Below are 12,245 nucleotides of genomic sequence, written 5' to 3'. Positions count from 1 at the left end.
TAAACAGGATTGATGAACCATTAGTCAGAATCATCAAGAAACAGAGAGAGGACCCAAATAAATAAAATCAGAAATGAAAGAGGTGAAGTAACAGCTGACACCACAGAAACACAAAGGGTAATAAAAAAATATTATGAACAACTATATCCCAACAAACTGGACAACCTGGATGAAATGGATATATTCCTAGAAAAATATAATCTTCCAAAATCGAATCAAGAAGAATAAGAAAACCTGAATGGGCTGATAACTACTGATTAAATTCAAGCAGTAATAATAATAATATAAAAAAAACCAACACGGCGTGGCTTTCTAGATCGGTTCCCTGTCGCCGCAGCCTCTGACCTGGGGGCGACGAGGAAAGCGGCGAGATGACGGACCGCTACACCATCCACAGCCAGCTGGAGCACCATCCGCAGCCAGCTGAGCACCATCCGCAGCCAGCTGAGCACCATCCGCAGCCAGCTGAGCACCATCCGCAGCCAGCTGGAGCACCATCCGCAGCCAGCTGAGCACCATCCGCAGCCAGCTGGAGCACCATCCGCAGCCAGCTGAGCACCATCCGCAGCCAGCTGGAGCACCATCCGCAGCCAGCTGGAGCACCATCCGCAGCCAGCTGGAGCACCATCCGCAGCCAGCTGAGCACCAGCCGCAGCCAGCTGGAGCACCAGCCGCAGCCAGCTGGAGCACCATCCGCAGCCAGCTGAGCACCATCCGCAGCCAGCTGGAGCACCTGCAGTCCAAGTACATCGGCAGGGCCACGCCGACACCGCCGAGTGGGAATGGCTGGTGAACCAGCACCGCGACTCCTACTGCTCCTACATGGGCCACTTATTGCGGAGAATGAGAGCAAAGCTCGAGTCCGCTTCACCTTGATGGAGAAGATGCTGCAGCCTTGCGGACCGCCAGCCGACAAGCCCGAGGAGAACTGAGGCCCCGCCCTGTCAGCGCTGTGCGGGAGAGCACCCGTGTTCCTCCAGTTTGCCGTCCTTTTCATGTGCCCCTGACCCAAGTGGACGATTCTGCATGCCTCCAGCGTCTCGTGCTCTCCCTGTACAGACGTGCTTACTCCGGGCGTCTCTCCTGACCTGCCTTCCTGTGGACCCTAGGAACACAGCGTTGGAGAGAGGGTCAGGGCTCCTGCGAACCTTGGCGACCCTAAAGCGAGCGTTGGGGGAGATGGCACTGGAGTGTGACGGAATAGGGAGGCTCGCCTTTAGCTAGTTGATTGTCGCTGTTGATTTTTCCATAAAGTTGAGAAAATGTTCAAAAAAAAACCCCAAAACTCCCAGCAAACAAATGCCCTGTCCAGACAGCTTCACAAGGGAGTTTTACCAAACATTCAAAGAAGAACTAACACCTATACTCCTCAAATGATTCCAAAAAAATCCAAGAGGAAGGAACACTTCCAACCTCTTTCTATGAGGCCAGCATTACCCTAATTCCAAAATCAGATAAAGACACTGAAAAGAGAGTTACAGGTTAATATCTCTGATGAACATAGATGTTAAAATCCTCAACAAAATATTAGCAAAACAGATCCAGCAGTACATTAAAAACATCCCACCATGACGAGTGGCATTTATTCCAGGGATGCAAAACTGATACAATATTCACAAATCAAAAACTGTGATACTTCACATAAACAGATTGGAAGACAAAAATCACATGGTCATATCAATTAATGCAGAAAAAGCATTCGACAAAATCCAGCACCTTTTTTGATAAAAACTCTCAGCAAAGTGGGAATGGAGGGAGCAGACCTCAACATAATAAAAGCCACATATGACAAATCTACAGCCAACATCATACTCAATGGGCAAAATCTACAACTATTTTCCTAAGAACAGGAACAAGGCAGAGATGATCACTTTCACCAGTCTTATTCAAGACCAGAGGCCCGGTGCATGAAATTTGCGCATGGGTAGGGTCCCTAGGTCTGGCCGGCAATCAGGGTGGATCAGGTTTCCCATCTCTCCGTTTCCTTCTTCCCTCATTCCCTCAGTGCTCCACCGCCACAGGTTGCCTGCCATGTTCCGTGCCGCACTCTGGTGGTCAGCACATGTCATAGCAAGCGATTGAACTCTTGTTCTCCCAGTCGAACTCCTAAGGGGACACTTTGCATAGTAGCCTTTTATATATATAGATAGTACTGGAAGTACTAACCATAGCAATCAGACAAGATGAAAAAATAGACATCCAATTGAAAAAGAGGAAGTTAAACTGTCATTATTCGCAGATGACATGATATTATATATAAAAAACCCTAAATATTCCATCAATAAACTACTAGATTTAATAAATGAATTTGACAACATGGCAGGATACAAACTTAACACCCAGAAATTGATGGCATTTATATACACCAATAATGAACACTCAGAAAGGGAAACTAAAAAAAACAATCCCCTTTACCATTGCAAAATCAAAATTAAGATACTTAGGAATAATCTTAACAAAAGAGGTAAAAGACCTGTACTTGGATAACTACAGGGCATTGAAAAAAAGTGATAGACAGGAGATCGAAGATGGCTGCCGATGGGAAGGCAGGCTGCAAGATAGTGTGTGAGTGAGAGAACGAAAGGAGAGTGTGTGGATGTACGGGGAGTGTCTATTTGTGAGTGAGGGACAGCTATATTCCAAGGGACTGTTGGGGACTGCCGGATTGGGCTCCCCTGACCAGGCAGCCTCCACTGCTGCTGAAATCTCTCCCGGAGTGACTGGCTCTGCCGCAGAGACCATGCTATCTAGAAGGGGAGAGGGGCTGTGATTGGAAGCCTAGCCTTACCTTCAATCAAGAAGAATCAGATACCTCCCGGGACCCCTACAACCACAACACCGAAGGACCTACTGCAAACCCACAAACACTGGGTCTCAAGGAGTGTGAATATGTGGACTCAGATGAGCTCTTCACCTTCTCTTGGGAAGGTCAGATTTCACCCAGAGAAAGTCAATGCAGGAGAGAGAGCTACATAACCAGACACCTGGAGAGGAGCAATCATGGGGAGACAAAGAAACAGCCCACATATGAAAGAAAAGGAGGCATCACCAGAAAAGGAAGTAAATAAAATGGAGGCAAGCAATATGTCAGAGAAAGAATTCAGAGAAATGGTCATAAGATCACTGAAAAGGTTGGAAGACAAATTCAACAATATGTGTTAAGAACCAAGAGGAAATGAAGAAGAACCAAGAAGAAATGAAAAATGACATCACTGCAATAAAGAACTCAATAGAAAGCATCAACAGTATACTAGAAGAAGCGGAGGACCGCATCAGTGAGCTAGAAGACAAGGTAGGAAAAAAATACCCAAACAGAGCAGCATCTAGAAAAAAGAAAAGCTTAAAAAACAAGGGGAGAGCCTAAGCAAACTTTGGGACAACATGAAAAACAACAACATCCACATAATAGGGGTGCCAGAAGGAGAGGAAACTGAGCAAGGGATAGAAAACCTGTTTGAAGAAATAATTACAGAAACTTCCCTGATATAGGGAAGAAAAAACTCACTCAAGTCCAAGAAGCTCACAGAGTCCCAAACAAAATGAACCCCAAAAGACCAACGCCAAGGCACATTATAATTAAACTGATGAATACCAACAACAAAGTAAGAATCTTAAAAGTGGCCAGAGAGAGACAGAAAGTTACCTACAAAGGATCTCTCATCAGACTAGCAACTGATTTCTCAACAGAAACTCTCCAGGCCAGAAGGTAATGGAATGAAATATACAAAGTCATGCAAAGGAAGGGTGTGATTCCAAGAATACTGTACCCAGCAAGGCTATAAATCAAAATTGAGGGTGAAATCAGGAGTTTCACAGATCAAAAAGGACTAAGGGAGTTTATCACCACCAAATCAGCAATGCAAGAAATGCTAAAGGGTCTGCTATAAAAAGAAGAAATAGGAAATGAAGAAGGAACACAGGCATAAAAAATAAAAATGGCGACAAACAAGACCTATCATTAATAACTTTAAATGTAAATGGATTAAATGCCCCAATCAAAAGGCATAGGGTAGCTGAGTGGATAAGAAAATGTGACCCATATATCTGCTGTCTACAGGAAACCCACCTCAGAAAAAAGGACTCACACAGACTGATGGTGAAGGGATGAAAAAAGGTATTTCAGATTAATGGAAATAAAAAATAAAGCTGGGGTAGCAATACTTATATCTGACAAATTAGATCTCAAAGTGAAGGAAATAACAAGAGTTAAGGAAGGCCACTTCATAATACTAAAGGGAGCAATCCAACAAGAAGAAATAACTCTGATAAACATATATGCACCCAATACAGGAATACCCAAATACATTACAAAAAACTTCTGGAGGATATCAAGGGAGAGATTGACAGCAATATAGTCATAGTAGGGGACTTTAATACCCCACTAACATCACTGGACAAATCCTCTAAACAAAAAATCAGCAAAGAAATATCAATCCTAAATGACACACTAGGTCAGATGGAATTAATTGACATCTTCAGAACATTTCAACCCAAAGCCACAGAATATACATTCTTCTCAAATGCCCATGGGACATTTTCAAATATAGACCATATATTGGGATGCAGGCAAAGTCTCTTCAAATTCAAGAAGATAGAAATCATATCAAGCATCTTCTCAGATTACAATGGCATAAAACCAAACACCTGGAGGCTAAATAGCATGCTATTAAACAATGATTGGGTTACCAGAGAGATCAAAGAAGAAATAAAAAAGCATCATGGCAACAAACGACAATGAAAACACAACATTCCAAAAATCTATGGGACACAGTGAAAGCAGTCTTGAGAGGGAAGTTCCTAGCTCTACAGGCATACCTCAAAAAACAAGAAACAATGGTAATAAATTATCTAACCCTACAACTCAAAGAGTTAGAAAGAGAGCAACAAGAAAAGCCCAGTGTAAGCAGAAGGAAGGAAATAATAAAGATCAGAGTGGAAATAAACGGAAAAAAAAAATACAAAAGATCAACAAAACCAAGAGCTGGTTCTTTGAAAGGATAAACAAGATGGATAAACCTCTAGCCAGCCTCACCAAAAAGCAAAGAGAGAGGACCCAAATAAACAAAATCAGAAATGAAAGAGCCGAAACAGGTTTGGCTCAGTGGGTAGAGCATCAGCCTGCAGACTGGAAGGTCCCAGGTTTGATTCTGGTCAAGGGCATATACCTTGGTTGTGGGCACATCCCCAGTGGGGGGTGTGCAGGAGGCAGCTGGTCAATGTTTCTCTCTCATTGACATTTCTAGCTCTCTATCCCTCTCCCTTCCTCCCTGTAAAAATCAATAAAATATATTTAAAAAAAAAGAAATGAAAGAGGTGAAGTAACAACTGATCCCACAGAAATACAAATGATTATGAAAAAATACTATGAACAACTCTATTTCAACAAAATGGACAACCTAGATGAAATGGACATATTCTTAGAAAAATACAAGCTTCCAAAACTCAACCAAGAAGAATAAAAAAAACATGAATAGGCCAATAACTACCGAAGAAATTGAAACAGCAATAAAAAAAACTTTCAGCAAACAAAAGCCCTGGTCCAGGCAGCTTTAAAGGGAGTTTTACCGAGCATTCAAAGAAGAATTAAAACCTATTCTCCTCAGAATACTACAAAAAATTCAAGAGGAAGGCACACTTCCAAACTCTTTCTATGAATCCGGTATTACCCTAATCCTGAAACCAGATAAAGATACCACAAAAAGAGAGAACTACAGGCCAACATCCTTAATGAACATAGATGCTAAAATCCTTAACAAAATTCTAACAAATTGTATTCAGCAATACTTTAGAAAGATCATACACCTTGACCAAGTGGGATTTATTCTGGGGATGCAAGGCTGGTACAATATCCACAAATCACATAAACAAAGTGAGAGACAAAAATCACATAATCATATTAATTGATGCAGAAAACACATTTGACAAAATCCAACACCATTTCTTGATAAAAACTCTCAGCAAAGTGGGAATAGAGGGATCATACCTCAATATAATAAAAGCCCTATATGACAAACCTGTAGCCAACATCATACTCAATAGGCAAAAACTAAACCCATTTCCCCTAAGAACAGGAACACACAAGGATGCCCACTTTCACCACTCCTGTTTGACATAGTACTATAAGTACTAGCCATAGCGATCAGACAAGAAGAAATAAAAGGCATCCAAATTGGAAAAAAAAAAAAGTAAAACTGCCCTTATTCGCAGATGACATGATACTGTACATAAAAAGCCCCAAAGACTCCATCAAAAAACTACTAGACCTAATAAGTGAATTTGGCAATGTAGCAGGATACAAAATTAACACCCAGAAATCTATGGTCTTTTTGTACACCAATAATGAACTCACCATTTCATCAAAAAAATTAAGATACCTAGGAAGTAAAAGACCTGTACTTGGAAAACTACAAGACATTGAAAAAAGAGATAGAGGAAGACATAAACAAATGGAAGAACATACCATATTCATGGATTGGTAAAATCACCATAATTAAAATGTCCATACTTCCTAAAGCAATCTATAGATTCAATGCAATACCTATTAAAATACCAATGGCATATTTCAAAGATCTAGAACAAACTCTCCAAAAATTCATCTGGAATAAAAAAAGACAGCCATTCTGAGAAAGAACAATACCAGACATCAAGCTATATTACCAAGTCACAGTTCTCAAAACTGCCTGGTACTGGCACAAGAACAGACATATAGACCAATAGAACAGAATAGAGAACCCAGAAATTGACCCAAGCCATTATACTCAATTAATATTTGATAAAGGAGGCAAGAGTATACAATGGAGTCAAAATAGTCTCTTTAATAAATGGTGCTGGGAAATTTGATCAGATACATGCAAAAATCAAAACTATACTGCCAACTTACACCATACACAAAAACAAACGCAAAATGGCTAAAGGACTTGAATGTAAGACGGGAAACCATAAAAATCCTACAAGACTCCATAGGCAGCAAAATTGCAGACATATGTTGTAAAAATATCTCTACAGACACAGATCCTAGGGCAAGAGAGACTAAGGAGAAAATAATCAAATGGAATTACATCAAAATAAAAAGCTTCTGCAAGCAAAAGAAACCATCAACAAAACAACAAGAAAGCCCACTGCATGGGAGAACATATTTGCCAATGTTATCTCTGATAAGGGTGTAATATCCAACATTTACAGGGAACTCATACAACTTAACAAAAGGAAGATAAACAATCCAATCAAAAAATGGGCAAAGGATCTAAATAGACACTTCTTGAAAGAGGACATTCAGAAAGCTAAGAGACATATGAAAACATGCTCAAAGTCACTAATCATCCGAGAGATGCACATCAAAACAACAATGAGGTAGCACGTCACACCTGTCAGAATGGCTATTACCAACAAATCAACAAAGACAAGTGCTGGAGAGGATGCGGAGAAAAAGGAACCCTCATGCACTGCTGTGGGAATGCAGACTGGTGCAGCCACTGTGGAAAACAGTATGTAGTTTCCTCAAAAAACTAAAAATGGAACTTCCATTTGACCCAGTAATCCCACTTCTAGGTATATATCCCAAGAAAACAGAAACACCAATCAGAAAGGACATATGCACCCCTATGTTCATAGCAGCACAATTTACAATAGCTAAGATTTAGAAACAACCTAAAGGCCCATCAGCAGATGGGTGGATTAGAAAACTATGGTACATCTACACAATGGAATACTACACTGCTATAAAAAAGGACTTCTTACCATTTGCAGCAGCCTGGATGGAACTGGAGAGCATCATGCTAAGTGAAATAAGCCAGTCAGTGAAAGAAAAATACCACAAGATCTCACTCATTTATGGATAATAAAGAACATTATAACCTGATGAACAAAAAGATAGATACAGAGGCAGAGAAGCATTGAACAGACTGTGAAATTACAGCAGAAAGGCTAGGGAGGGGTGGTGGTGGTGGTAAGAGATCTACCGAAGGACTTGTATGCATGCATATAAGCATAACCAATGGATGCAAGACGTTGGGGGGGTGGGTGGTGAGAACATGTGCTGGGTGGTAGCAGAGGCCCGGGGAAGGTCAATGGGGCGGGGAGGGTGAGGGGGGGGGGAGACTTATGTACTACTGTAAATAGTTCTCTCTTTTCCACATCCAGCGCGGCTAGAGAGTGGTCCAGTTCCTGAGTAGGAGCGGCTGGGGATTGAGAAAATGAAAGAGACAGACATAGAGATAGAAGGAAAAAGCTGGGGCTAGGTGGGACCACTGTCCTCTGACATGGACAGGGACAAGAACAGTGACCCAGAGCCCATACAGCGTGTTTATTTTACACCCCAAATACCAGGAAGTTTTACTAAAAGTCAAGACAAAGGAGATTATTTGCATTCTTGGGTGGGCCCGGGCCCTATTCATTCCTGGTGCTAGGCTGGATTTACATAATCAAACCCACTCCCCAGCACCTGGGCAGAAATGAAGGTCAAACTGACAACACTTCCGCCTTTTGGCAGAATGTTTCCAGCAGGTGGCTTTGCCAACTGCCCTGGATTCAGCTGACAATTTAAAGAAATGCCCCTGTGCCTTCCCAGGCGCTCTCTACATACTACTATTTGTAATACTTTAAACAATAAAATAAAAATTAAAAAAAGAAACACTAAAAAAAAGTGATAGACAAAGATATAAACAAGTGGATGAATATACTATGTTCATGAATTGGTAGAATCAACATCATTAAAATGTCCATACTACCAAAGCAATCTATAGATTCAATGCAATTCCTATTAAAATATCAATGGCATATTTCACAGATCTAGAACAAACACTCCAAAAATTTATATGAAATCAAAAGAGAGCCTGAATATCCACAGCAATCTTGAGAAAGAAGAACAAAGTTGGAGGAATCATAGTATCAGATATCAAGTTATACTAAAAAGCCACCATAATCAAAACAGCTGGCTACTGGCACAAGAACAGAACAGAGACCCCAGAAATTGACCCAAGACATTATGCTCAATTAATATTTAACACAGGAAGGAAGAACATACAATGGAGTCAAGGGAGTTTCTTCAATAAATGGTATTGAGAATATTGGATAGATAGATGCAAAAAAATAAAACTAGACCACCAACTTACACCATACACAAAAATAAACTCAAAATGGATAAAGGGCTTAAATTTAAGTTATGAAACCATAAAAATCTTAGAAGAAACCATAGGCAGTAAAATCTCAGACATCTCTCGAAGCAATATGTTTATTGATACATCTCTAAGACAAAGGAAACTAAGGAGAAAATAAACAAACAACACTACATCAAAATAAAAAGCTTCTGCACAGCAAAAGAAACTCAACAAAATGAAAAGCGAGCTCACTGCACAGGAAAACATATTGGTTAATGATACATCCAATAAGAGGTTCATTTCCAAAATATATAAGGAACTCCTACAACTTAACAAAAGGAAGACAAACATCCAATTTAAAAATGGGCAAAGGGGGTTTGAAGCTGCAGGAGCTTCGTCCCTTCCCCCAACGCCCCCCTCCCCCGCCCCGCAGGAGCAGCTTTTTGGCCCAGGTGGGTGGGCGGGGAGCACGCCTAGATTGGGCCACTCCCTTTCCCTGCTTTTAGGGTTTCTCTGCACAGAACTCCAGGCTGCCCGCCTCCTCCGCCTGCACCACCGGCTGGATCCGCCCCCAGCGGTGCCCGCATCCTATGGGGAAGGGGCAGAGGAGGGAGATGGCATGGTTCGGGAACTGATCCTTACCCTCCAAGCCCTGGGGCTGCTCAGACCTACGCTGGGGACCCTGGCCAGCAGGCTGCTGTGGGAGTTGCATGCCAAGGTAGAAAGCAAGAGTCCTCTCCTTACCCGAGCCGCCCGTGGTCTGGGTCCTCAGGCCTTTAGGAAACTAGGGCCCACGGAGAATTCCCACAGTTTCTTGCGGTCATTCAGCCTCTTGACTTCTCCCATCAGGTCTCAGAGCTGCTGCCTTCCCTGCCCCCAGGATCCCTGCAGCCCCTTCTAAGCTACCCACTAGATGCACCCAGATGGGTAAGACTGTGTGGCTGTGTGCAAACAGTGTCCTCATTCAGGGATGGGAGTGATGTGACCAAGACCCTTCTCCCCAGGAAGCACTGGAGTCCCTGTGCCAAAGCCTGGGAGATCAGTACTGCTGCCGCCGTTGCCTCCTCCTCAAGCGCCTGGACCTCACAATATCTGCGTTCCACTGGAGTGATCGGGCAGAGGTGTGGGCATAGGGCCCTGGAAGGGGGTCAAGGAGGCCCAATGGTGGGAGCTACCCCTGCAGGGCAGCGGAACGAAGGCCAGGAATATTACCCTCTTGCATGTTCTGAGGTCCAGGACAATGTAGGATCTTGTGAGGTTGGGGCCCTAGAATCTCGGGGCCTCCAGGGCATTCTAGAATTCCCAGCGCTGAGTTGGGAGTGTTTTCAGAGCTATACCCCTTATTGAGAGAAGCGGGAAGTGAGACCCTGAGTGAGAAAAAAAAATGTTTCAAAAATGAGAGGTTCCCACCCTGATGGGCTCTTGGGTACCTTCTCCATGTTCCCTCACAACCCCCCAGGCCCAAGGGGAGGCCATGAAGGCAGTGCTGATCCCAATTCGAGAGACGCTGACCCCAGAATCGGATGTCTCCATTGCACACATCCTGGCTGCCCGAGCTGATCTGTCTCGTCTTGTCCCAGCCACGAGCAAGGCTGCCCGCCGAGGGACCAGCTGTGCCATCAACAAGGTGGGCATCTGGGGCTGGGGAAGGGCCCCAGCATCTTTGGCCTTCAGACTGGCCTTTCACCCTCTACCTCGGCCCGGCCTGGTCCTCTCCTCTGCCTGGTTTCCTAGCCTCTGGATTCGTCACCTCTAATCCACCCTCTCCACATAGCAGTTGGAAGGATATTTCTAACTCAGAAATCTGGCCATGTCCCCACCTCGCTAAAAACCCTCCTGTGTCTCCCCAGTGCCTTTCAAACAGTCCAGCTGAGCCCCCGGCCCAGCTCTCCAGCTTTGGCTTAAACTCCTCCCCCAACACCTCACTCTGTTATGTTAGTTTTCAGCCATTTTAAAAGCAGAGATACCCTCTGTTTAAATGATTGTTATTTGGCCTCATACCTCTGTTTAAATAGTCTTATACTTATGTGAATACTAGGGAATGAAGTCTTAGCACAGCAAAGAGAAGTAAAATTTACGAAAGTTGTTTGCTTTAAGGAACTAGAGTAAGTAAATAATATTATAGGTGATGCACAAGTGATGGATATTTAGAAAAAAAAATATGCTGCTTTACTGGAAATGTTATACAAAGGCCAAATATAAAATAAACATAAATTGAGGTGTCCTTATTACTATTGGTGGGGACTTGGGCCTCTGCCATCACTCTCAGTTTTATTTCCCTCTTCCTGAGGCCCTGGAACCCAGTTTGAACGCTCCAGGCCTGTATCTTCCACCAATCCAGCCCCCCAGACCAGTGGTCGGCAAACTGCAGCTCGCGAGCCACATGTGGCTCTTTGGCCCCTTGAGTTTTTAGCAAAGGCCAGCTTAGGAGTACCCTAATTAAGTTAATAACAATGTACCTACCTATATAGTTTAAGTTTAAAAAATTTGGCTCTCAAAAGAAATTTCATTCGTACTGTTGATATTTGGCTCTGTTAACTAATGAGTTTGCCGACCACTGCCCCAGACCATCCCACCTATTGTACCCAAATAGTCAACATCTGCCTTTTTTTTTATTTTATTTTATTGATTTTTTACAGGAGAGGAAGAGAGAGGGATAGAGAGTTAGAAACATCGATGAGAGAGAAACATCGATCAGCTGCCTCTTGCACACCCAGCTCTGGGGATGTGCCCGCAACCAAGGTACATGCCCTTGACCGGAATCGAACCTGGGACTCTTGAGTCCGCAGGCTGACGCTCTGTCCACAGAGCCAAACCGGTTTCGGCAACATCTGCCCTTTTTTAAATTCATGCTGTTCCCTGGCTCTGGCCCCCTTGTTCAAGATACTTTTCTTCTCTGAAACTAAAGTCTAAATCAACTCTCAGGTGCTCATGGGCAACGTGCCAGACCGAGGGGGACGTCCCAATGAGTTGGAGGCTCCGATGCCCAGCTGGCAGAGCAGAAGAGATAATGGAGGCGGGAGGAAGGCCGGCCGCCACTGCTGGGGCGGTAAGAAGAAAAAGAAATAAAGGGGGACTGGGTCCTCTGTGAGATGCTGATACCATTGATAATCTCTGGGGAGTCAATTTGAGGGTGTTTCTTGGCATTTG

At 43.3% G+C, this 12,245-nt stretch overlaps 1 protein-coding gene and 1 pseudogene across 1 annotated transcript; both read left to right on the top strand.

The window, feature by feature from the left end:
- Positions 1-306: 306 nt before the first annotated feature.
- On the top strand, positions 307-997 carry LOC103297442 (splicing factor 3B subunit 5-like; annotated as a pseudogene).
- A 1,531-nt stretch (positions 998-2,528) lies between these two features.
- Positions 2,529-12,196, top strand: LOC129150336 (protein FAM98C-like). The gene is made up of 6 exons (XM_054721339.1): positions 2,529-2,546; positions 9,529-9,813; positions 9,945-10,022; positions 10,100-10,216; positions 10,555-10,722; positions 12,021-12,196. Exons 1-6 carry the CDS (start codon positions 2,529-2,531, stop codon positions 12,162-12,164), a joined length of 810 nt encoding a protein of 269 aa, XP_054577314.1. The 3' UTR covers positions 12,165-12,196.
- The last annotated feature ends 49 nt before the right edge of the window (positions 12,197-12,245 follow it).

This window comes from Eptesicus fuscus, chromosome 9 (assembly GCF_027574615.1).
Source record: "Eptesicus fuscus isolate TK198812 chromosome 9, DD_ASM_mEF_20220401, whole genome shotgun sequence".
NCBI lineage: Eukaryota > Metazoa > Chordata > Mammalia > Chiroptera > Vespertilionidae > Eptesicus > Eptesicus fuscus.
This window is presented reverse-complemented; position numbering and strand designations above follow the sequence as displayed.

What these genes read in the sequence shown, in the direction of transcription:
- LOC129150336 (XM_054721339.1), top strand. An exon ending in CACTAGATGCACCCAGATGG is followed by an intron (nt 10,023 to 10,099) that starts GTAAGACTGTGT and finishes CCTTCTCCCCAG; the next exon opens with GAAGCACTGGAGTCCCTGTG. An exon ending in ACTGGAGTGATCGGGCAGAG is followed by an intron (nt 10,217 to 10,554) that starts GTGTGGGCATAG and finishes ACAACCCCCCAG; the next exon opens with GCCCAAGGGGAGGCCATGAA.